Genomic DNA, 24218 nt, shown 5'->3' with positions numbered 1-24218 from the left:
AGAAGTAATCAGTGAACCACAACAGATATCACTATGCCTCCAACAGCAACAATGCACAAGGGGACTGTGTAATTGGGTCCTACATTTTCCTCTTTTTTTAAAAAAAAATCTTTTCTATTAACCCCCTCCATTGACTAAGGAATGTATGTGCCTAACTGGGACCAAAGGCTTGTCCTACTGAGACAATGCAACTAACCAAGGACTGAAGTTGTTAATTAATAACAGTAATACTTCCCCATGATTCAGAGAGGAGGGTCTTTAGAATGTCTGGAATTTTAAGGAAATCCATAAATCTGGGATGTAAGTGCTAATATGCAAGAGACAGTTCAGCTATGAAATTTCCTGAAGTTGCGTTATTTGCATGGATGGAAGAAAAGCACAGTGTGCCTTTCAATCTTCCCAGGTGGGAGAAAGAACATTCATTAAATTATGTCCCATATATTAATTTTAACAGGTATTGATAAAAGAATTTTATAAAAATCATAGTTAGGTGATTCCACCCATGAAATGATGAGAGTGACATTTACAATGGGTTTGTATAAGAGCCCTAGCTCTTATGTATGAATCCTGGCCTAGTGTGACCAAAAACTGAAATGTTAATTGCTTATTTTATCAGATAATAGTAAATACTTTCAATGTACATATCAGCGTTCGTCCAAAAATCTCAAAGTACTTTACACTGGTTGACAGAGTGGTTGTCATTTAAAGAAAATCATTGTTTGCTGAACAATATCAATAAGTGGTATCTAGGATAGTGTAGTTATTGTCAATTCTAAATATAAGGAAATATTGTGATATCCAGATAACATGGGATGGTACCATTTGATATATGGTGACCACTGTATGTGTTGTTAGCCCCATTTTTCAGGTGGTGTGTGGAAGAGGGAATAGACACAACTGTAGATTAGAGATTTGTTCACGACCACACAGTGAGTGACAGATTAGAGAAAGTACAGAAGATTTTCAGATCCCCAGTCCCTTGATCTAATCACCAGACTACACTGCTTCCCAGTACAGATAACTATGTGCCTGGTAGAGCAATGAGGAGGCAGATACGAATAAATTGCTTGGGAAGCTCACCAAAGAGATCCTTTGAAAGGAAATCAGTTTCCTAAAACAAGAAGAGACAACCTGAATTTTACAGATGAAAAAGACATTTAAAACAGCTAAACATGGGAGAGAATTCTCTTCAAAACTGGAGCTAGATGGAAAATTTTATCAACAACAATCTCCACACACACTCCTCATTTCTCAACCAATTCCACTCAGAGAAAGTATATGGACCCAATGTCATCCCATACTGAGGGTACGTCAAGACAGCAAAACACAAAAGAAAAAACAAGCCATATCAGTGAATCTCAGAGAACAGGTAAACTAATTTCGGGTCATGGGGCTTATGCTGGAGAGCTAAAAATAGTAGTGTACAGGCAGTGGTCAGGCTGCAGCCTAGGCTCCAAGATCTTTCTTCCTTGCCTGCCCTGTACCCCCATGTTCACTATATTTTGTATAAAGTATGCCTTGTGAGATATTATTTGAAAACTCATAATCTGCTGAACATCATTGTACTGCAATGATGTGTGTAACAATATTACATGTGAAACTATGAGATTTTACTGTGTAATGTGCTATAGTTCTGGGGAATGCCCACAGACTAATTCCTCAGAAACATACCAAAGAACTGAGCACAGGTATTGTGAAAATGTTAACTGCATAATCAGAGATTCACTATCAGGGGAGTTGTAAACAGAAAATTTACAATTCACCTGAAAGACATTTGCAAGCTCACATATGCCATGGAACTGCCTGACCTCATGACCCAGCAAAGGCTTTTCCAGCACAAGGAGTTAGAGTATAAAAAGGGGGGCAAAAATACCTCTAGACCTCTCTTCTCCCCCCATCTCTACTCATAGCAGCAAGATCATTTGAAAGAACCATCACTGAACTGGGGCAAGTGGTTCTAACTGGAAGGCTTTCCAGTTAGCATGGACTGCTGAAAGTTTTGGGATGAGAGAAATCTTCTTGCTCTCTAATCTTATTTAGCTTGGTAAAGTTTAGGAATTAGATTGTGGTTTTATCTTTTATTTCTTTTGTAACCAATTGTCACTTTTATGCCTTAAACACTTACAATCACGTAAGATCTGTCTTTCTCTAGTTAATAAACTTGTTTTATTCTTTTATCTAAACCAACGTGTTTTGTTTGAAGTGTTTGGGAAAGCTCTGCTCAGGTTAACAAAGGCTAATGCATAATCATTCCCTCTGATGGGATGATGGACTTTTAATGAGCTTACACTGTTCAGAGGGGTCCTGAGCAGTTCAAGATGCACATTCCTGGGATGCAAGACTGGAACCAGAAGATTTGCAGGCGTCGCCCTACATATAGTTCATGAGTGGCTGGGAGAGCATTGATGTATTCATCTGGGAGTGAATTTGCATGCTGAAGGCACCGTAAGTAGGCTAGGAGTGGCTGTTCTGACAGCAAAACAATGTAAAAGGCACCCCAGGCTAGACAGTTAAGGGGACACAGCAGTTCCACAGTCCAGATTGTATCCTAGGGGATGTCACAATAGAGCCAACATCACCCCACACTCAGGGTACATCAAGACAACAAAACATGGCAGTGAGCCTCAGAGCACAGGTAAACTACCTCAGGGTCATGGGGCTCATGCTGCAGAGCTAAAATTAGCAATGTGGAGGCTGGGGTCAGGCGAGAGCCTGGGTTCTGAGACCTTTCCCCCTCCACGGGTTCAGAGTCTGGGCTCCAGCCCAAGCCCAGCCTCTACACTGCTCTCATTTTTAGCCCTGCAGCGTTAGCCCTGTGAGTCCAAGTCAGTTGACCTGGGCTCTAAGACTTGCTTTGGTGGATCTTTTTTTTTTGTTCCCTATGTAGACGTACCCTTAGTGAGTGCAGTGGGAGAGCCTTTGCGTGAGGAAACCTGGACAGGGAGAAAGGAGGTTTGGTATTTATGCATATTGTGGAAGAACCAAAGCAGAACCCATTTCCTGGACAGCCTCATGCCCTTTATTTGATCATTGTGATGGGTTTGTGATGTCCCTTGCAGTAAGATAGTTTGGTTTGGAGCTGGTTCTTCCAGCCTTTTGATCCTTCACCAACAGCATTTGGTTTGGTTTTGATCTGGGTGATCTTCCAGATTTTCTACCCCTTTCCCCTTGGCCATCGTCCATTTTGGCTCATAGATAGCTAGTGTGCAGTTATGACCTATGTACATTAGGGGAGGGCTATCACCTAGACCAGTGGTTCTCAGAGTCGATCAACCACTTGTTCAGGGAAAGCCCCTGGCGGGCTGGGCCAGTTTGTTTACCTGCCGCGTCCGCAGGTTCGGTCAATTGCAGCTGCCACTGGCCGCGGTTCACCGCTCCATGCCAATGGGGGTGGTTGTGGCCACCACATTCCTCGGCCCACGCCACGTCCTGCAGCCCCCATTGGCCTGGAGCAGCGAACCGCAGCCAGTGAGAGCCGCGATCGACCAAACCTGCAGACGCAGCAGGTAAACAAACTGGCCGGCCTGCTAGGGGCTTTCCCTGAACAAGCAGGGAACAGGCTTTGAGAACCACTGACCTAGACAATGAGTATTACTGGCTAGTCACAGGCACTCTAAAGAACTGTCCCAGGGTACGGTCTTGGGTAGCCCAGTATGATTACTCAAAATGACATCAGTCCACAGACGGTTTGTTCTTTGGCTCTCACCAAAATACACATAGATTACTTAATTATTTTCAGTGCCAGAGCATCACTTAAAGCAGGTGAAAGGTACAGGCGGGGGAGCAGTCAGAGAGATGGATATAGCTCCCTAATTCTCCTGGCCACTTCCTGTGCTGATGAGAGTTAGAGCTGCTTCCCAGCCCCTCTGACTTGCACCGCCATTGCAGGGTATTAGTGAACACAGGCATAGCAAAGCAGAGTTCCACTACACCCACTCTCTGCCCTCTGCTCACTGCAGCCAGTTTCCAATCCCTTTTGTACCTCCTGAGTAGTCAAAAGGGTTTGGATCGGATTACAGAATTTGCTGTATTGGGTATCGGACATAGCACTCTTATTATGGCGATGAATGCCATTATAAGAATATAGGTAGATGAATAAGACAGGCAGAATATTTCAATTAGTTTACTTCCTGTACAGTTGCTGATGAAAGTTTGTTGCCTATAATGGCACTAACTTAAATCAAATACACCACTACCCCGATATAATGTGGTCCTCGGGAGACCAAAAATCTCACCGCATTATAGGTGAGACCGCGTTATATCAAACTTGCTTTGTCCCCCGTCGTTCCTTGTTCCCTGACTGTCCCCTCCAGAGGCCCCCATCCCTAATCACCCCAAGCACCCCACTCAACCCCCCGCTCCCGGTCTCTGACTGTTCCAACCCCTATCCACCCCTACAGGCACTCACTGGCAGCGGCAGGAAGCAGAGCAGCCCGGACCCAGTCTGCTCCACTCTGCCAGCTCCCAGCCGTGGCACTACGCTTCCCACCGCTGGTGAGTGCGGGGAGGTTGGGGAAAGGACACTCCCCGTACTCACCTCTGGCGGGAAGTGGAGCGCTGCAGCTGGGAGATGGTGGAGTGGAGTGGGATGGGGCCAGGTAGCTCTGCTTCTGCCGCTGCTGGTGACTGTGTGGGGGTGGGATTCCTTCCCCCAATCCCCCTCCCTTGAGTGACACGGCTGGGGCCAGGGTGAGGGAAGCGGAGTGGGCTGGCCGGCCCCCGCTAATCCCCTGGGCCACTTTGGGACTGAGGGCCCATGAAAGTGCCCTCCCACAGCTCCTGCCTCCCAGACCTGAGGGAGGGGGAGCCCCTGACTGCTCCGAAACCCTCTGCCCCTTATCGAACCCCTTGGCCCTGGCCTGGCCCAGCACTCTTAACACATTGCTGAGAGCAGCGTCAGAGCTTTACCACGACGAACCCTCCTTATATCAGGTCGCGTTATATTGGGGTAGTGGTGTATCAACAAAAAGCTGGGTTGGAGACACAGCAACGTGGCTGGTGCCACACTACACTTTGCTCTGCAAATCACCCCAAATGCTGGCTGGGAGAATTATCAATGATTTCTAAACTCCTCATGATGTTAGTTATGGCATGTACAAATAAAGGAGAAAACTTCCACCTACCATCTCTTCATTGTGTTGAATCCCTGAAGCTAGTGAAAATTTCATATAGACAAATGGAAAAAGACTAAAAATGTTGCCTGTTACCACCAAGAAGAGATAAAATTTAATTAACTTCCTCATTTGCTGTTGCTAAGAGATTCAACTGGTGATCTAAACACTACAATTTACCTGCAAAAATCTTGATCAAAACAGGTGTGATCTAGAAAGTTCATTACCTTCAGGGATTGTGCAGATTGTATGTTTGGCTGTAAATGTTTAATGCAGCAAATAAAAGATCCTGTATGTTCAGGATGTTATAAGGATATCATTTTCCTATGAGATTTCCACTGACATTAGAAATGTAAAGGGCCAAACCATCACAATAAATTCTCTAGAACCTTGAGTTTGAACTGTAAAATAACCAGACACATATGAAGGAGTTCAGGTTGTAAAGTGGGGTTGTAGACCAAGAATTATGTATTAAGGGGACCTTCTTGCCACACAAACACTCCCTGTCTCTGCTCAGGTCATTTCTGCTGATTTTACTGAAAAGAACAAGAGGGTTGTTTTTTTCACTACTGTCAGAACTAGTGGGCCAATACAGCTGTGGTACAGAGAGCTGCATTCTGCTTGCGGCCACATCAATGGCAGCTTTGCTGGTTCATTTCTAACAATAAGATCCTAATTACTAGTTACAAGGTAAGACCTGGGAAAAACAGTCTGATTTTATAATAAATAATAATTTGAGATATATCTATCTCATAGAACTAGAAGGGACCCTGAAAGGTCATTGAGTCCTGCCCTCTGCCTTCACTAGTAGGAGCAAGTATGATTTTGCCCCAGATCCCTAAGCAGCCCCCTCAAGGATTGAACTCACAACCCTGGTTTTAGCAGGCCAATGTTCAAACAACTGAGCTATCCCTCCCCCTTTCTCTCCATTTTTCTTTCTCTCTCTTTTATTTTGCGGGGGAGGGGCATTCCAGGTTGAGTTTTTAGTGCAGATGGTTAAAACTGGGCATATTTGATAGGACATATCTGAGTACATCTACAGAATAAATGTGAAACTACATATATAAACTAGATTATGGATGGTTCTGTGCCGGTGCATAGATGGAGGTGCACAGAGGACACTACAAACCTTCCCCCATTGTCCCATTAAGCAAGTGCCTGCCATAATGTTGAAAGTTAACATTGCCAACAACTCTAGCCTTCTCAAAAGGGTCAGGGACAAGGAATGGTCATAGCTCACCTCCACCTCCCCCAACAACCCTGCACCAGCAGGCAAAGCTGGCTGGTTACAGCAGAGAGTACACGCTGTGTTACTGGATCATTGGGCTCCCCTTCAGTATACATGCCAGCGTGCCGGCGAGCCATCAGCCAGAATTCTGGTGTTTGGGGCAAGAAGCTTGGTGGAGGAAGACTGGGAGTAGGAGTTGAAGGGGAGACTGGGAGGGAAATGGAAGGGGCACTGGGAGCCAGTAGGTGGGGAAGAGACTAGGACTGTGTGAGGAGAGGCTGGAACTGGCTGGGCAAGGAGTCTGGGACTGGGAACCAGTGAGGAGGGAAGACAGATCTGATGAGAAGTCCAAGTGGAAGAAGAGAACTGAAACCTCCTGGGACAAGGAGCCAGGGAGGAGGTGCAGAGGAAACTGAGATTGGATGAGGATACCCAGGATGGACTGGGACTGTGAGCCAGAGAGGATGGGAAATGTGGGTATGGGGAGGATTTACCACGAAACAAACCGTGTGGTGGAACGGGGCCCCCAACAACAGGGAGTGCCCCCAAAATGCAGGACAAATATCTGACAAGCTGCCCCTGAGTCCCAGCTGGCAGCACAGCAGGGCTCAGGTAGCCAGGCTGCCTGCATGCTATGGCCGATGGCCCCATGCCACTCCCAGAAGCGGCCGGCACGTCTCTCCTGGAAGTGGATGGCGTGTTCCTACGGTCCCTGGGGTGGGAGGGAAAATGTGTGCCTATGCATGCTACCCTGCTCCAAGCACCGACCCTACAGCTCCCATTGGCTGGGTCTGGGGAGGGCAAAAATTAAGCTGTGCGCAGGGCCCCACTAACTCTAAATCCATCACTGGGGTGATTGGAGGCCAGGGGCATTAGAGGGAGAGGGAAACTGATTGAATGGATAAGCCTGAAAACAAGGAGAAGGGCATGGACAGGAAACTGGGAATGGCTGGGCAAGGAGACTGGGACTGGTGGGGAGACTGGGACGTGGAGACTGAAATGGGAGACTAGAACTGGCTAGGTGAGGAAACTGGGACAAGGACAGAAGATCTGAGGAGTGGAGACTGGCCATGGCTAAGTGAAGAGAATGGGACTTGGGTGAAGAGCCAGGGGTTGGGAAAAGATAGGACTTGGGGTACATCCAGACTACCTGCCGGATTGGCAGGTAGCGATGGACCTATAGGGGATCGATATATGGCGTCTCGTCTAGACGCGATATATCGCTCTCCAAACATGCTCCCGTCGACTCCGGAACTCCACCAGGGCGAGTGGGGGAAGCGGAGTTGACGGAGGAGCGGCAACTGTCAATCCCGCACCATGAGCACAGGAGGTAAGTCGAAATAAGATACGTTGACTTCAGCCATGCTATTCCTGTAGTTGAAGTTGTGTATCTTACATCGACCCCCACTCCCTCCCCAGTGTAGACCAGGCCTTGGAGAGGGTCAGGGACAGCATGGCAGGGAAGGGCTTGGGGGAAACTGCATGTTTGTTTTGGCAGGGGAACACACCTTTTTTGACATACTGAATCTAAAAGCATTGGATTACACTGCGTGGAGCATACAGAAGGCTAAGCAGATTCTGTAAGAGTCACTGTGCAGTTCCCACTCCTAGTGACCTTATTCACCACTCTGCCATCGTGGTGACAAATCTAAGATGGCGATACTGAGAAGAATCAGAAAGGGATGCAGACTGCTCAGTTCACTAATTGTGCTGTGAATATTCGCTGCATATCCCCACAGTGATAAGAATTTCTGCTCCACAATAGGAAGAGGGAAAAGCATTTATGATGGTCAGAATCTGAAAGGTTTTTATTATAAAAAGAAGAAAAGGTTAGGTAGAATAAATTCAGTTTATGACCACCTCAACTCCTCCTCACCACACCACTTTGGATCAAACTCTCCTGCAGTTACAAGGAAAAGTAGAGAAGATATCCAGGGATATATCGAGAATGTAGCCCTCCATATCCGGAAATATAATTCCATGTCACTTATACTGGCAATTCACAGTTATTCATAATCAGAGTGCATAGTGTATGGGTGGTGGGTATCATAGGCCATGGGAGGCTAAGCCTCCCCTAACCCAGACCCGTGGCCCTGTCCGCACTCTGGCCTGAGGCCCCGCCCTCGCTCCCCCTCTCCCCTGAAGCTGTTGGGGGCTGGGAGCCAGGTGCCCATGGTGGCTGGGGCAATGTGGGAGGGGGGTTTATGGCTCCTCTGACCACAAAGCTGCGGTCTCAGGGCTCCAGTGGGTGGGGTGGGGTGGGGTGGGGGGGCCTCGGGGCTAGCCTCCCCAAAGGGGGCGCTTCACCTAACACCCATGGAATAGTCATTGGGCCAGAGAGAAAGAGAACTCACAGATTTGAAGGTCAGAAAAAAGACACTGTGATCATTTAGTCTGACCTGCTGCATAAGAGACCATAGAATTTCCTCCAAAATAATTCTAGTCTGAACACCTCTCTAAAAAAAAAATCTTGTTTCAAAAACTGCCAGCAATAAAGAATCCATCACAATCCTTGATACATTTTTCAAATGGTTAACTACTTTCACTGTTAAAAATGTATGCCTTATTTCCAGTGAATTTGTCTAGCTTCACCTTCCAGCCATTGGATCTTGTTATACTGTTCTCTGTTAGACAGGAGAGCCCATTATCAATTCTTTGTTCCCCACATAGCTACTTACAGTCTGTGATCAAGACATCCCTTAATCTTCTCTTTGTTAAGTTAACCAGATTCAGCTCCTTCAGTCTATCACTATGTGACTGTGGCAACACGGGCAGCAACTCAGACTAGCCACCTGAGTACAATCCACCCAATCCCTGGGTACGTACTTAGGTGGCTAGCCCACACTGCCAGCTGTGCTGCCACAGCCACACTGTACAGCTACACACCCTGGGAATTACACCTCCCAGCTGCTGTGCAGGCATACCCCAGAAGGCATGTTTTCTAGCTCATAGCTCTTCCCTGAACCGTCTCCACTTTATCAACATCCTTCTTGAATTGTGGGCACCAGAACTGGACACACTATTCCAGCAGTTCTTGCACCAATGCCAAATAGAGAGGTAAAATAACCTCTCTCCTGCTACTTGAGATTCTCCTATTTCTGCATTAACCCTTTTGGCTACATCACCACACTGGGAGCTCATGTTCAGCTAAGTGTCCAACCCCCACCCCACACACGCACACTCTCAAATCTTTTTCAGAGTCTCTGCTTCCCAGTATAGAGTCCTCCATCTTGTAAGTATGGCCTGCATTCTTTGTTCCCAGATATTTACATTTAGGCATATTAAAACACATTCTTTGCTTGTGTCCTGCTTACCAAGCAATCCAGATTAAATTGGTAGCTTTGATCTGTCCTCTTCATTATTTACTAAGACATTACAGTTAATCAATTTTTAATTCATTTAATGTGTGTGCCACCTTAATTTTCTATCTTTATACTTTCTTAATAAAAATTGTATGTGGTACCAAGTCAAACGTCTTACAGAAGTCTATGTATATTACCTTCAAATTATTACCTTCATCAGCCAAATTTGTAATCTCATCCAAAAAAAAAATCAAGTTAATTTGACAGGATCTATTTTTCATACATGCATGTTGATTGACATTAATTATATTACTCTTCTTAAATTCTTTATTAATCAAGTCCCATATCAACTGTTCCATTATCTTGCCCAGGACTGACGTCAGATTGACAGACCTATAATTACCTGGATCATCCCATTTACCTTTTTAAACACTGGCACAATATTATCTTTCTTTTGGAACTTCCCCAGTGTTCCAAGAGTTATAGAAAACGAACATTAATGGTCCAGTGAGCTCCTCAGTCAGCTCTTTTAAAACTCATGGATGCAAGTTATCTGGATGTGCAGATTTAAAAATGCCTAACCTGAGAAACTGCTCTTTAATATCCTCCTGAGTTACTACTGTTGGAATGGAAAATAATTTTCATCTTATCATATGATGTGACTATATCATCTGTTTTTCCCCAAATACAGAAAAGAAATATTTAATGAATACTTCTGCCTTTTCTTCATTATTATTGATAATCCTACCATTTCCATCTAGTAATCAATGTTCCACAATTCCTCGCTTCTGATTTATATTCATCATTATCAGCATCTCCTTTCTTCCAGTTGTTATCTATTATTTTCTTTGACACCATACCCTGGTAATTAGGACTTTCTCTAAGGGAGACCCTAAGTTCCTGTTCCAACGATCATTTAATTATCTATAAAAAGAGGCACAGCTTCAACAGGATGAGCGAGATGTGGTTATGGCAGACTCCTACAATGCAGGAGATCCAAGTTCAAATCTCCACTTCCTGGCGGGACATTGAACCCAGGTTTTCTCGCATCCTGGATAAGTGCTGTAACCCATGGGGTAAATGTATGTCCTTCTCTAGTTATGCTGTGAATGGCATCTAAGTTTGAGGGGGGAAAGGGAATTGATCAAAACTATTCATGTCAAATTTGCAAATATTTTCAGTCAACCTAAAACTGCATTTTTAAATGAATAAACTATTCATTAAAAAAAAAATAATTGCCCAGCTTTACTTACATCATGTGTGTGCGCACGCACACACTCCATTCTCAGAAGAATGATGCTTTAATAGTCAGGAAGCTACCCATTTCTCCTTGCTGAAGGGTGCAAGGTATCCCCTATATTTTCACCATCCCAAGGATAATATCCAGGGGTAGGTAGAAGAAAGAACAAGAGAGAGGGAGTGGGAAGGGAGGGAAGGGGCAGATAATTCGGTAGCGAATGTTGGTGAAATGCCTGCTAAAGCAACAAGAAAAGTAGAGTATGACAGAAAACAAGAATCAGGTGCGAATGGTCGTGCCCTTCAGAGGATGGAGTGACACCATTTAATTGCTCAGAAGGTTTTCGAAATGAGGTGTCTACCTCCAGCAGAGCATAGATTAATCTTCACTGAACTGTTGGTATGACAAGTTGTTAGATGGGGAAAAAAATTCAATTTTAGATGAAGCAGCTGATAGAATCAAATGAGTATTTCAAGCACACAAGGAGCGTGAAATGTGTTTACTTTGAGTTAGGGTGATTCAGATTGTTATGCTGATGTCAGAGCTTCCAAAACTCTATTATGAAGACATGTCATAGGCAAAATCTTAATAGCTTTCCTGAAGCGTTCCTGCAGGGATAATAAAGTCGGTTGTTATTAACTGGTTTCCTTTTCATGTTCTGATTTCTGTCTTCTTGTTGTCGGTGTTTTTTTTTTTTATTAAGATAGTGGGAGCAGGGAAGTGGGCAGTAATTGAGACATTCTGGACTTTTCATATCCATGTTTATTCTCTTACAGTACAGAAAGATGTGTGGACTGAGAACCACAAAGGTACAGAGAGAGAAAGACAGGCTGCTGAAAGCCATGGTGTTACTGTGGGGGCATGACCTGATGCAGAGAAATTGGCACGCACTTCAAAAGTGAGCCTCTTCGACTTAGAATTCATATAACAGGGGTCTCTGCTTGGCAGCAAACAAACAGCTATATTTCTTTGGAACGTAGGGATTATCTATAGTTATGTTTTAAAATCAACCTTGCAAAATTCTACCTACGTATTTGCCCAGGGTAAGTTGTTTTTTTTCTTTTGACAGGTGAGTAGAATATCATATAATTTTCATTATAATTACTTTGGTAAAGAGTAGGTGAGCAGTTTTTGTTTTTTCACTTGGGCTGGTAATTTTTAATGATAATTTATTGCAAAAGGCACAGATGCTGGAACTAGGAGTGCTGCTGCACCCCCTGGCTTCAAGTGGTTTCTATTATATTCACGGTTTACAGTTTAGTTCAACGGCTCTCAGCACCCCCACTATACAAATTGTTCCAGCACCCCAGGCAAAAGGAGGAATCTCATTGATCAAGACAGAGAGTGGGGGTATTTGGTATACCTGTTCAGACCCACTGAGATGCTACCAAAAATCTTTTAATATATATTCAATAACCCACTTCAGAAATGCAGCAATAATAGTTACCTGCATTTTTCAGTTAGTTGAAGGCGCCTGGTGTCTTCAATCTCATTCCTTGCCACACCCATAACCATGTTTTGCTGTTTAGACATCTTGACAGGAGATCTATGCTGTCTATGTCACAAGGTAACTAGGAAGGGAGGTTATGTCATTATGCTCACTGGACTGCATGGATCATTTTTTTTCCTAGGTGTCAAATTCAAGATGATGACTATAATTTATGAAGTAGTTTGGTTTCTAGCATCTGTAAAGAACTTGTCTCTTCCCTTTCTCATCCTGAAAGTTGATTCAAACTCCAGAAAACTGAAGCAAGCACAATTTTGGTAAGAAGTATTTATTTAGCTCCTGGCCCAACAAAGTACAAGTCTGTTGACTTTTAGGGTGAATTTCAAAGATTATATATTCACTCAGGACTTTTCTAAGTATTGTAAGGGGAGTGGGGAGGACGCATGTCTTTTGTTGTCTATTTTAAGTTGATTGGAGGTGGGGCAGTTGGAGGGGGACTGGGCTTTTTTTTTTTTTTTTTTCCCAACATTTTTACTGCTACAAAAAGCATTCAGAGGAAGGAAGGAAGGAAGGCAGGCAGGTAGTTGGGTCTTGGACCAGGAAAAGGCTGGTGAGAAAGAAATGCTGTACTAATGAGAAAGTGAGGAACCAGTCTGGGGTCAGAGATGGAATTAGCAGGAAGTCAAACAGCAGGATGAAGAGATGAAGGAGCAGGCTAATATTTAAAATGGTCCCCACTACCTGGCAGTAGCCATTTTAAGTATTTGACACCCAAATTTTTAATTTTAGGATGAATCTGAACAAAAATCCAGCAAATGGCCAGATTCCCATACAAACAAAATCCAGATCAGAGATCTGCCACATCTCTCATAATGCTCTTACATTATTTACTAGACATTTAAGATAACATCGTCATTGTGTTTTTCACCAGTAACAAACAACATAATATGTATTTACTGTTGTAATAACAGTATCCCATCTTCTGAATTGTTTGTTAGTTAGAACAGGTTTGTTTTAGGTCTGTTAAGGGATTTTAAAAAAATTATTGACAATGGGTATGTTTTCCTTTCCTCAAATGCTGAGACTATGCAACAAGAAAAGCGATCTAAAAGAGGCATCAATTCATCCAAAATAACATTTTCACAGTATAAATGAATATTTATAATCTGGTCCCTTTTGTTTAGGGTCCATTGGACTCACATCTCAAGTTTATTAATAGAAACTCCACTCTACCATCATCCACTCCACTCCACCATCATCTTGTTATAATTCTCATCAGCCCTCTGACGGAGTCTGTAATTGCTTTAATTATGGCTGAAATCTACCAGCAGGAGTTTATAAGAGGCTGTCAGAACCTGTATTAAAAGTCAGACCATCTCAATTCCATTGCTGGAAGAAGTGATGGTGAGCCAGGGAACTAGGGAGGGGTGGGAGAGGGAGAGACTAAAACAGTATTACTATCTTTCTACAGTAAGATAAGCAAACCAATTAAAAGGCTTGCCATCCTGTAATTACCAGGGAGTCCTGTATTATAGAGGAAGCTACAGCTTTGTTACACAACAAACAGACTGCTTGTAATTTAACAAGAATAATGAGGCAGATGCATGAGCAAGACTCTATTAAACTGTTATCGCAAGCAGCTGTGTCCCGCATTGATTAATGATTCCATGTGTCATCAAGGAAAGGAACTTCATTTTTAAGTATGCGGATCATCGTCAGTGATGCCAATGCAACCGGCTGCCTGTTTTCAACTTACACCCTGAATGTGGCAATTAGTAAGAGATGTTAAGAGTAACAAGAAGGGATTCTTCAGGTATGTTAGCAACAAGAAGAAAGTCAAGGAAAGTGTGGGCCCCTTACTGAATGAGGGAGGCAACCTAGCAACAGAGGATGTGGAAAAAGCTAATATAATCAATGCTTTTTTTGCCTCTGTCTTCAAGAACAAGGTCAGCTCCCAGACTATGGCACTGGGCAGCACAGTATGGGGAGGAGGTGACCACCCTCTGTGGAGAAAGAAGTGGTTCAGGACTATTTAGAAAAGCTGGATGAGCACAGGTCCATGGGGCCGGATGTGCTGCATCTGAGGGTGTTAAAGGAGTTAGATATAATTGCAGAGCCATTGGCCATTATCTTTGAAAACTCATGGTGATCGGGGGAGGTCCCGAATGACTGGAAAAAGGCTAATATAGTGCCCATCTTTAAAAAGAGAAGAAGGAGGATCCAGGAAACTATAGGCCAGTCAGCCTCACCTCAGTTCCTGGAAAAATCATGGAGCAGGTCCTCAAGGAATCAATTCTGATGCACTTAGAGGAGAGGAAAGTGATCAGGAACAGTCAGCATGGCTTCACCAAGGGCAAGTCATGCCTGACTAACCTAGTTGCCTTCTATGATGAGATAACTGGCTCTGTGGATGAGCGGAAAGCAGTGGACGTATTATTCCTTGACTTTAGCAAAGCTTTTGATACGGTCTCCCACCAGTATTCTTGCCTACCAAGTTAAAAATATGGGCGGGCATGAATGACTATATGTGGATAGAAAGCTGCTAGATCGTCAGGCCTCAACAGGATAGTGATCAATTGGCTCCACCCTATGGCAGCTGTACCAAAACAGGCCCAAGCGTCCGGCCGTTTTGTTCATAATCTCATTAATGACTGGAGGTGTGTGCGGCGCACCCTCAGCAAGTTTGCTGCAGACACTAAAACTGAGGAGCGATAGATCGCGGAGGTAGTATAGATACAGAGGGACCTAACAAATTAGAGCTTGGCCAGAAGAAATCTGATGAGTTTAACAAGACAGAGTGCAGAGTGCCCCGCACTTACAACAGAAGAATCCATCCACTGCTACAGACTAGGACAGAATGGCTAGGCAGCAGTTCTCAGAAAAGGACCTAGGGTTCAGGACAAGAAGCTGAAATGAGTTCAACAGTGTCCCTTTTGCAAAGAAGGCAACTGCATTGTGGGCTGTATAAGTAGGGGCATTGCCAGCAATTCAAGAGAGTGATCATCTCGCTATCGATACTGGTCCAGTTTGGCCTCATACTACAAGAGAGATGTGGAAAAATTGGAAAAGTCCAGCGGAGGCAACCAAAAATTATTAGAGGGCTGCGAGCATATGACTTACGAGGAAGACTGAGGGAACTGGTTGTCTGCAGAAGAGAAGAATAGGGGGGATTTGATAGCTGCTTTCCAAAAAAAACTTACCCCCTGAAAAAAAAGGGGTCCAAAGATGATGGATCTAGACTTTTCTCAGTGGAACCAGTATGACAGAACAAGGAGTAATGGTCTCAAGTTGCAGTGGGGGAGGATTAGGTTGGATATTAGGAAAACCTTTTTCACTAGGAGGGTGGTGAAGCTCTTGAATGGGTTACCTAGGGAGGTGGTGGAATCTCCTTCCTTAGAGGTTTTTAAGGTCAGGCTTGACAAAGCTCTGCTGGGATGATTTAGTTGGGCACTGGTCCTGCTTTGAGCAGGGGGTTGGACTAGATGACCTCCTGAGGTCTCTTCCAACCCTGATATTCTATGATTAAATCACTACAATAGAACACAAAATACTGATTATTTTTTCTGTATGGAGTGCTGAGAGCTGTTCAGAATAAGGGATTCAGGTTGCATGATTCACCTGCAAAGGCAAATGTATCTGCTTTGTGACCATCTTAGATGCCAGTGCAACTGCCAGATATGATATGATTAATCCAATAACTGAACACTTGCCTGGAAATTTTAAGTCAATTACAGAATCTTTAAAAATGAGTAAAATCCAATATGGTCACCAGGGAGACAGTGACTTAAAAAAAAAAAAAAAAAAGACAGCTGTTTTCAATTACTATGCACAGTACAAGCATACTATCCTGACTTATGACTACTGTCTAAGTTCATACATGAATGATAAACAAGGATCTGTTATTCTAGGATTAATGTAAACAACATACAAAGTTCATGCCTAATTATGGACACACTTGTATATTCCATGTACAAGCTACGCATAATGAATACTTGATCCTTGCACTTTTTCCAGTATCAGGTCTATTACAGACATTATCTGGCAAAAGAAAGCAATAGCTCAATCGGCCACTACTGACTTACAGGCTTCTCGCAGTTTTTCCTTGTCATAATGCAGCCCCTCATAATCTTGTAAACTAATCCTGTTCACTCGGATCCGCAGGCGGTCTGGGATGGAGTGGGGACTGCAATGGAAAAAAAAAAGATCAGTTAGAAAAGACTAAAATCTCAGAGTGAAAAGGTGGTAGAGTATGGGGAGATTTTAGATGACTGACAAGGAGGAGAAAGCAGAACCCTCACCAAAGCCAACACCCTATGGGCACATTATTAAAAACTCAACTCCGTTGATGGAAAACTAATTATGATGACTGCCCACTACAGACTGAAGTAACTGGTGTCTCTTTAAGAACCAAATGAGTCAAGAAGATTCCTACTTGCTATGCAGTCTGGAATCACATTTTTTTCTCATCTCGGTAGTTTTCAGTTTGATGCCCCCACTAAATTTCCAGGAGACAATTTGTGATTGTGTCCCTGGTTGCAATCCCACTGAGGTCAATGTGACTGCAAAGATGTAATTGAGGGCAGAATGCCATCCTCCAAATCCTTGTGATGGCTCAGAAAATATAGGCCCAATTCGCAGGACTGGTCATTAAGCACCTAGGGCATCTCAAAGAAGTAGGTTCACAAATATGGCTAAGAGCCAGATTTTCAAAGGTACTTAGGTGCCTATAGATGCAGGTAGATGCCTAGTGGGATTTTCAAACATGACTATGCAGGTTAGGTGCCTAATTTCTATTAGATTTTAATGGGATTTAGGTGTCTAACCTGGTTAGGCATATTTGAAAATCCCACTAGGCATATATCTGCATATTTAGGCACCTAAATACCTCTGGAAAATCTGGCCCTAAGATCCTTATTGTGGATCCATGCTTACCTCCATCTGACCCTGAGCTGGTGTTTTATTCTACCATTCAAAGCTACTAACTGAGTAATACTAATTGAGATCTAAAGTAACCTGGCCACATTTGCATTTTCCAGCTGTCAATTTGAGCTATTTGTCCTTCCATCAGAAAGAGTTCAGCAGGATAAAAGAAGCAGTTCTTAGAGCTATCTGGAACAGAAGGTTAGAGCACAACTGTCTCTCTCTCCAGGAAATCTGGCTGGTGATCTTAACCCAGTACCCAGTGCACACCTGGCCTACAATATGGTCCGGAAATATCTAAGATTAGATAAGCAGGGGGTGCAGTAAGTCAGATGTAAGATGCTACAACAGAAGTGTTTTGGAGGTTAGCAGGTTTGGAATAGTAGGATTGACATAATCCTAATTGACCTAATCAACAAAAATCTGTCAAAGAAGCCCTCCTCGCAGTACATGTATGCCATACATAGCCATGAAATAAATATGTGTATTGCAATCATGCTTTACACACAATAATGCATTAAATTTCACAGCACCCCATGTGATAACCGTGATATCCATTTTATTGACTGGGAAACTGAGTCGCACAGAATGTAAATGACTTCCCTAAGGTCACATAATGGCTGACAAAGTTATGAATCCATTCCCTGTCCTGTGCATTATCAACAGACCATCTATTCTACTTATATTTCACTCAATAATATGCCAGTAATATCAGTCTGCCAATGTTGCTAGCACCTAATACACTTGTGGTCTTCCAAAAATTAAAATATTATACATAGATATATTTGTATGAAGAGACATGGTTCTATCCACTTTATTGAGTTTTCTATTTGGTCCTTCTCCTTTCCATTGCATCTGATCTACATTCATTTCGCCTGTTGGAAAACCAATCTCAACACTAGCTGTGTTTCAGAAAGGGAAACTTTTTACAAGTATGCCATTGTTCCTTTGTCTGAAAATACAGCTGACTTAACAAGACATGTTGTCTCTGACCTGTCTTGGTAAATCCACCGAGATAGCAATTAGCAAGTATTTCAGAGTGAGCTTATTGTATATTTTTGGTCTGTTGGTAGAAATAGTTGTATCACCTCTGGGTAGATGAAAAGAAAGAAATTGAAAATGAAGTCCCAGTTAAAGAAGCACTTTAGGCACAGTTGTCTTTGCCTGAAAAGTGACAAAGAATAATGAATTCAGGGTTCTTCTGTAACTGGGGAATAAGACAACACACTGGAAAGAGCTTTATCAAAGAACTTCCTGTTTCATACAGGAGTTTCTCTAGCAATGATACAAATGACCTGTACATAAAGTACAACTTATAAGGAATCATAAATGTTAGCAGCAGCAGCAGGAGTGATGCTTTTTGCAATATACAAGCTATCAACATTTCTCCTGCACTGATTGACAGGAGCTGTGGTGTCCAGGTGCCCAAAGATGTCAGGAAGCTGTCCAACTGCAAGCTAAGCTTGTCACGGTTTATTTGATGGACAGCTGGGCTACTAACTTCCAGCACAGCTTCAGGGGACATCCTTCTAACTTAACTGGCATTACAATATTCCATATAACCAGCTCTCTCCATCTGCAGTTTTTACAGTTAGGCAGACCAACACGGAGACAGATCTATAGACAAAGCGGGGAGGGGAAAGGGCAGTGAGCACATAGATGAAACAATATCTATATAATTAGATTTAGTCCCTTTTTGTCAAAGAAATTTAGTGTCAGACAGCTGGCTGGCTGAGAAATGAATAGGACAGTCTGAGGAATTATGTTTCCTTGCTAGTCATATAAAATACAGGTTTCTAAAATGAAAAATTGCCAGGGATTTTATTTTTAGCAAGAAAAAAAGATAAGAAAAATGTTTAAGCCTGGGAATATAAGAATTTAATTGCATGGTCTTTGTCTGAGGGAAGGAAAACATATTTCAGTGAATTTATTCGAGTTTCTGAAAAGTGACAGATTGACAGCCCTGGAAACTGAAATCTTTTGTCCACAGATACAACATGGGAAGGGGAAGTGCTGGCTTCCCCATTATGTACTGTGCTCTAACATAAACCTAAGGCCCATCTCTGTGATTATAAAGATAATTCACTCTCCCAGCACATGGGTGCTCAGCCTGAGGACTGTGAACAGGCTTGGGAGTGGGGGGGTTGTAATCTCCTTCACTTTCTTTAGGGTTAGACTGCAGGGAGGGGCATGCGGTTTAATAAAAGCTTGTACCTGTTGCAACACAGGGTCACAAAGGTGTCCTGTCTCATTCATTCTTCTTTATGAAACTGCCCATAAGGATTCCAGTTATGAAGGTAATTTGTGTGATATGGACACCTGTTCACTAGGCAATCAACTGAAATAACTGACTCATTCCATCTCACAGAGCTGTTTGGTAGCAAAATCCAAAACCAAACTTGTGACCTTCAGTCTACAGAGATATTTATATGGCCTCCATGACCATCGTTTCTGAGCTCCACACAAACATTAATTTAACCTCAAAATGCAGCTGAGAGGTAACTAGGTATCATTATCCTCATTCTACAGAGGGGGAACTAAGGAAGGCACAGAGAGATTAAGTGACTTCACCAGAGTCATACAGAAAATCTCTGGTAGAGTGAGAAACTGAACTCCACTCTCCAGAGTCCCAGTCCAATATCTTATCAACAAGACCATCTACCAGTCCTTTAAATTATTTAGTAGGGCTGGCTGGATTTTTTTTGTTGAACCTGGTATTCAGCGGAAAACTGGAGTTTTGACTAAATAAAACTTTCACAAGAACTGTCTACCTTCTGTGGAAATTTTTATTTTTTTTCATTGAAAGCTGAATGACTGAAAAACAAAATGGTTTTGTTTGTGAATTTCCACTGAAAAATCAAAGATTTCCATGGAAAATTTAAAAGAAAAATTATTTTTCTTTGTTCTCATCTAAATATTCCAGAGTGGGGGATGGAAATCAGCCAGTTCAACTCTTTAGTTCCTCAGGACAGACAGAGAAAACTCCGTGGAACTATTCCCCAGACAGAGGGCTTTGCTCATGATAATCCATTTTGGGGGTAAGAATATTGAGATGGTGAAGCCACTTATGGTAAAAGCATCTTTGGCAGTCCTCAGCCCAGCCAGCCTGGTGCAGTCCAGAAACTGCATTGGTCATGTTGGTTAATGATTTCCTTGGGGTAATGGATGAAAATCTTGTGTCCTTGGCGATTCTTTTGCTGAATCAGCTGCCTTTGACTCTTTGACCATAAAATTTCAATAACATGCCCGTCAATTCTAGGAAGGGTAGAAAAGACAACTCAAGCGGCTCCTCTCTGTACTTTTTCAGAGATCCTACAGGGAATGGTTGGGTGGTGGCTCATTTACCCAAAGGACATTTTCTTATGGGGTACCACCATTACAGCTAACAACCTTTCTTTGCATGAAGTCCACGTAGGCAAAAGGCACAGGGACAAAACTACCCTCTCACACCTACACTTGGTCCTACCACGTCAAGGTTGGTGCACATTAGTAGTGCAGCTTTGGGACAGGCCGCACGGGTCCTGCTTGTACCATACTTGTTCTGTAACTTAGAAAGGGGAAGAGGGGAAGCAGGGACCCCAAAGTGGAAGAAGTCCAATCTATGTTTCCACATTCAGAGCCAGAACTGGAAGAGTGAAGTGAGATTTATAGTCAGTGGCAAGTCTAAAATAATATTTGGAGCTCAGGAAAGGTATGAAAAAAAACAAGCCATACAACATGCTCTTCAGTAAGAAACACCTTTTCACAAGAAAATGCTTAAAAGTGTGCTTTGCAAATACTATAAAAACATTGCTTTAATTGTATAGTGCATCTTTGAATTTGTCTCTATTAAATAAAACAAGCACATAACCCTGAAATACTATTGGGCTTCAGTAGATATAATTCCTTTTCAGTTCAGTCACTAGAGTGCAGTTAGCTGGTATAAATCAATGCAACTGCTTTTTTTCCCCCCAAAAAAAGAAGTGCAGCACTAAGATGCATATTTCAAAAATAAATTACAGCTGCTAAAATATGCAGCGTGCAAGAAAGAGGACATGCCATTTTAACCATGTTCAAGATGAATGATAATACTAAGCCACAAGATGTTACCTTCTTGGAAAAAAAGAGCTCTCTGGTAGCACTAGGCTAATATTGGAAGTTGCAGTGCTAAAAGATACTTTTAAGAAGCAAGATTTTTATGCATTTAATAAAATCTAGTCATATGTAGTACATCCAGAGTTTGACAAGTTATTCATAGTGAACTATATCTTCAATTAATTTACTCTTACTGTCAGTTCATGAATTATCTGAAAACACACTTCAGTTTCTAACAATTTGTTCATTTAAAATTTATGTGATGAATTGCTTTCTCTTCATGACAGCAACTGCTTTCACTATTCACTATTTGTAATTCATGCACATGCAGTGAGAATGGTCACCTGTATCGAGTGATATTGTTCCTGCCACCTAACTGGATGATTCCCAGACCAAAAGAGCTTTTAAGATAAAAGAGCAAACAGTTCCAGTACAAATATTTGTGCAATTTGCATAAGTATTCATGTGAGAAACCATGTTAGTACACGTATGCACAAATACTCTACCTTTAGACAAACATGCCTGGGAACAGCAGAGTTGAGCTCGCAACATGTTTGTGAAAAAGCTAGTAAAAGAGGTTGTGAATACCACTGAATATTAAACATATTATTTATTCAAATTAATGTCTGCAAACACTGCAAAAAAAAGTGTTATTCCAGGTGTAAAATGAGGAAGAAAAGTTTTCAGGCCCTAGACAAACCCAAGCACAGTCATATTTCAGATAAGGAGAACGCTGGTCATTCAATAAAGATGACTTGGGTCACCATTCTATTAGAAATAGTTGAAAAAAACTGAAAAAAAATCCTTTTCATCTTGTTGCTGTTGAGTTCAGTTGGTTGGAAAATGGAGTTTCCATCCTGCAGGAATTTCAGACATTTCAAACTTTGTTTTCATCATGAATTGGGTTAAAATGTCAAAATTTGGGGGGAACAGAAATTCCGATTCTGAAATGTCTAAATGTCTTTATGAAAAAGACATTTCATTTAAATCATTTCAAAATGTTATAATATAAAATGTTAAAATATAGAATATTAAAATAAATATTTTATAATATAAAAGTCTAAATGAAACTACATAGGAGAGTGGAAGCAAAATGAGAAAGTCAAACAGGACACTCCATTTCGATTTCAAATCATTTGGAAGTATTTCTGTCAAAATTTTTGTTGAAATCAACGCATTACTGAGAAACATTTTGATTTCCATGAAATAGCATTTTCCAAAAGAAAATAGTTTTGTCAAAATAATTTTGAACAGCTCTACTCATGACAAACATTGTAACTAGAATAAAAATGGCAAAATGGGCATAGACAAGACAAACATAGTTCTGGAGCCATCAGATAAACGGTGCTTTGATGGGTAGATGAGGCAGTTTAAATTGTTATTGGTACTAATTAGTGGGTATTTACAACTGATGATTGTATGGGTAGATTATTATATCATATGGAATTATATTTAATGGACATATTTTACAGTGCATGCCAGAGGCACCCAGAGCAAGGGTTGGGCATTTTCTTCCTTCAATCAAAGCAATCCTTACGGAAAAGATCTGTAGAATGTAGTTGGGATGAAACATGAAGGGCTCTACAGAAATACAATCAAGGTCTTCAGAAATTACTCTAAAAACTTCAGCTGAGAATCTCATTTCTGTAGCAGGGGTATAATTTTCTATTAAACCTGTATTGAAATTTATTGAAATGTTATCATTTTCTATTACATAAACTCTGTAGGACTTTCCCATAAAAGGAAATACATAATAAGAAACACGGATGTAGACTGACAGCAACCGGACTGAAATCTTCATTTATGAAAGTAAAAATACTGGGTCTCCCACACACTCTTTTGGAATTCCCAATTAAAAATTTCTTATTTTCGTTTAAAAAACCAGCAAAACAATCATTCTCCATTCCTTTTCCCTGCTGTGAAATCCACCTACTCCTACATCATGCACCGCCCTCTCCAGGAAGCCAAGGAGTCAACATCCGCTAGGTGTACAGCAGGAATCAGGTCTTTATCATACTAGAGAAAGACTCCATTTATTAGATGCAGTTATTTTAATTCCTACCACCTCCCTAAGGGAAATTGCTTACTGGAGAAGTGGCACACTTTTATCTAATGATAACCAGTCCTTTAACCTAAACTACAGCATTCCTGGAATTCTGTACCTGTGAACTAAAAAGCCTGCCAAAGACCCTAGATTTATAAACTTGAGGGGTTGCGTAGACAGACAGACAGCAGTAAAACAGCCATGCTCCAAGCAGGGCAATTGGCATCATCCCACCAATGTCTGGATGATTAACTGCTGGCAGTACTGGGGTCACAGCTTCATCAAAAGATGAGGGTGTCTTACAGTGAGATTCACTAGGTTCTGATGATGGTCTCCAGAATATGTATGAATGTATGTTTTGTATACATGTGTTCAGACATGGACCTGGGGAAGAAAGTAATACATCAGTAATGCTTTCTCTCCCTTATCTGTGTCTGAACTCATGTAGACAACACACACATACATATTCTGGCAGTCACCATCAAAACACGGTGTATTTCCATCCAGCAGTAAGGCATACTCATCTTTTGAAGGAGCTCTGACCCCAATACTGCCCTGTTAATCATCCAGACGTTGGTGGGCTGATTCCAAATGCCCTCCTTGGAGCATGGCTGTTTTACCTCAGCTGTGTGTTTCAGCCTCTAGTCATCCAGGAAAGAAAGAATAGGGGAGGTCAGGCTGGCTCCTGATCTTGCAGCTCCAGCGTGGTAATCAAAACACACTTGTGCTAGGACACCAGGTTGATTCAACTGGGGGAAAACAACTTGTGATATACACACCCTAATTCCCATTCCAATTATTTATAAAGCCGATGAACTGTTTCTCATTGTTCATGTCTGCATAGAGATAGAGGAA

At 42.2% G+C, this 24218-nt stretch overlaps 1 protein-coding gene across 2 annotated transcripts in view; it reads right to left on the bottom strand.

The window, feature by feature from the left end:
* DGKI (diacylglycerol kinase iota) overlaps nucleotides 1–24218 on the bottom strand; it is a 338722-nt gene that overhangs the window by 94227 nt on the left and 220277 nt on the right. For both annotated transcript variants that reach the window (XM_075069054.1, XM_032783200.2), the window contains exon 21: nucleotides 16408–16508. In XM_075069054.1, the coding sequence (XP_074925155.1) occupies nucleotides 16408–16508 (101 nt within the window). The remainder of the gene's footprint in view (nucleotides 1–16407; nucleotides 16509–24218) is intronic.

Source organism: Chelonoidis abingdonii, chromosome 1, assembly GCF_003597395.2.
Source record: "Chelonoidis abingdonii isolate Lonesome George chromosome 1, CheloAbing_2.0, whole genome shotgun sequence".
Taxonomy (NCBI): Eukaryota; Metazoa; Chordata; order Testudines; family Testudinidae; genus Chelonoidis; species Chelonoidis abingdonii.
This window is presented reverse-complemented; position numbering and strand designations above follow the sequence as displayed.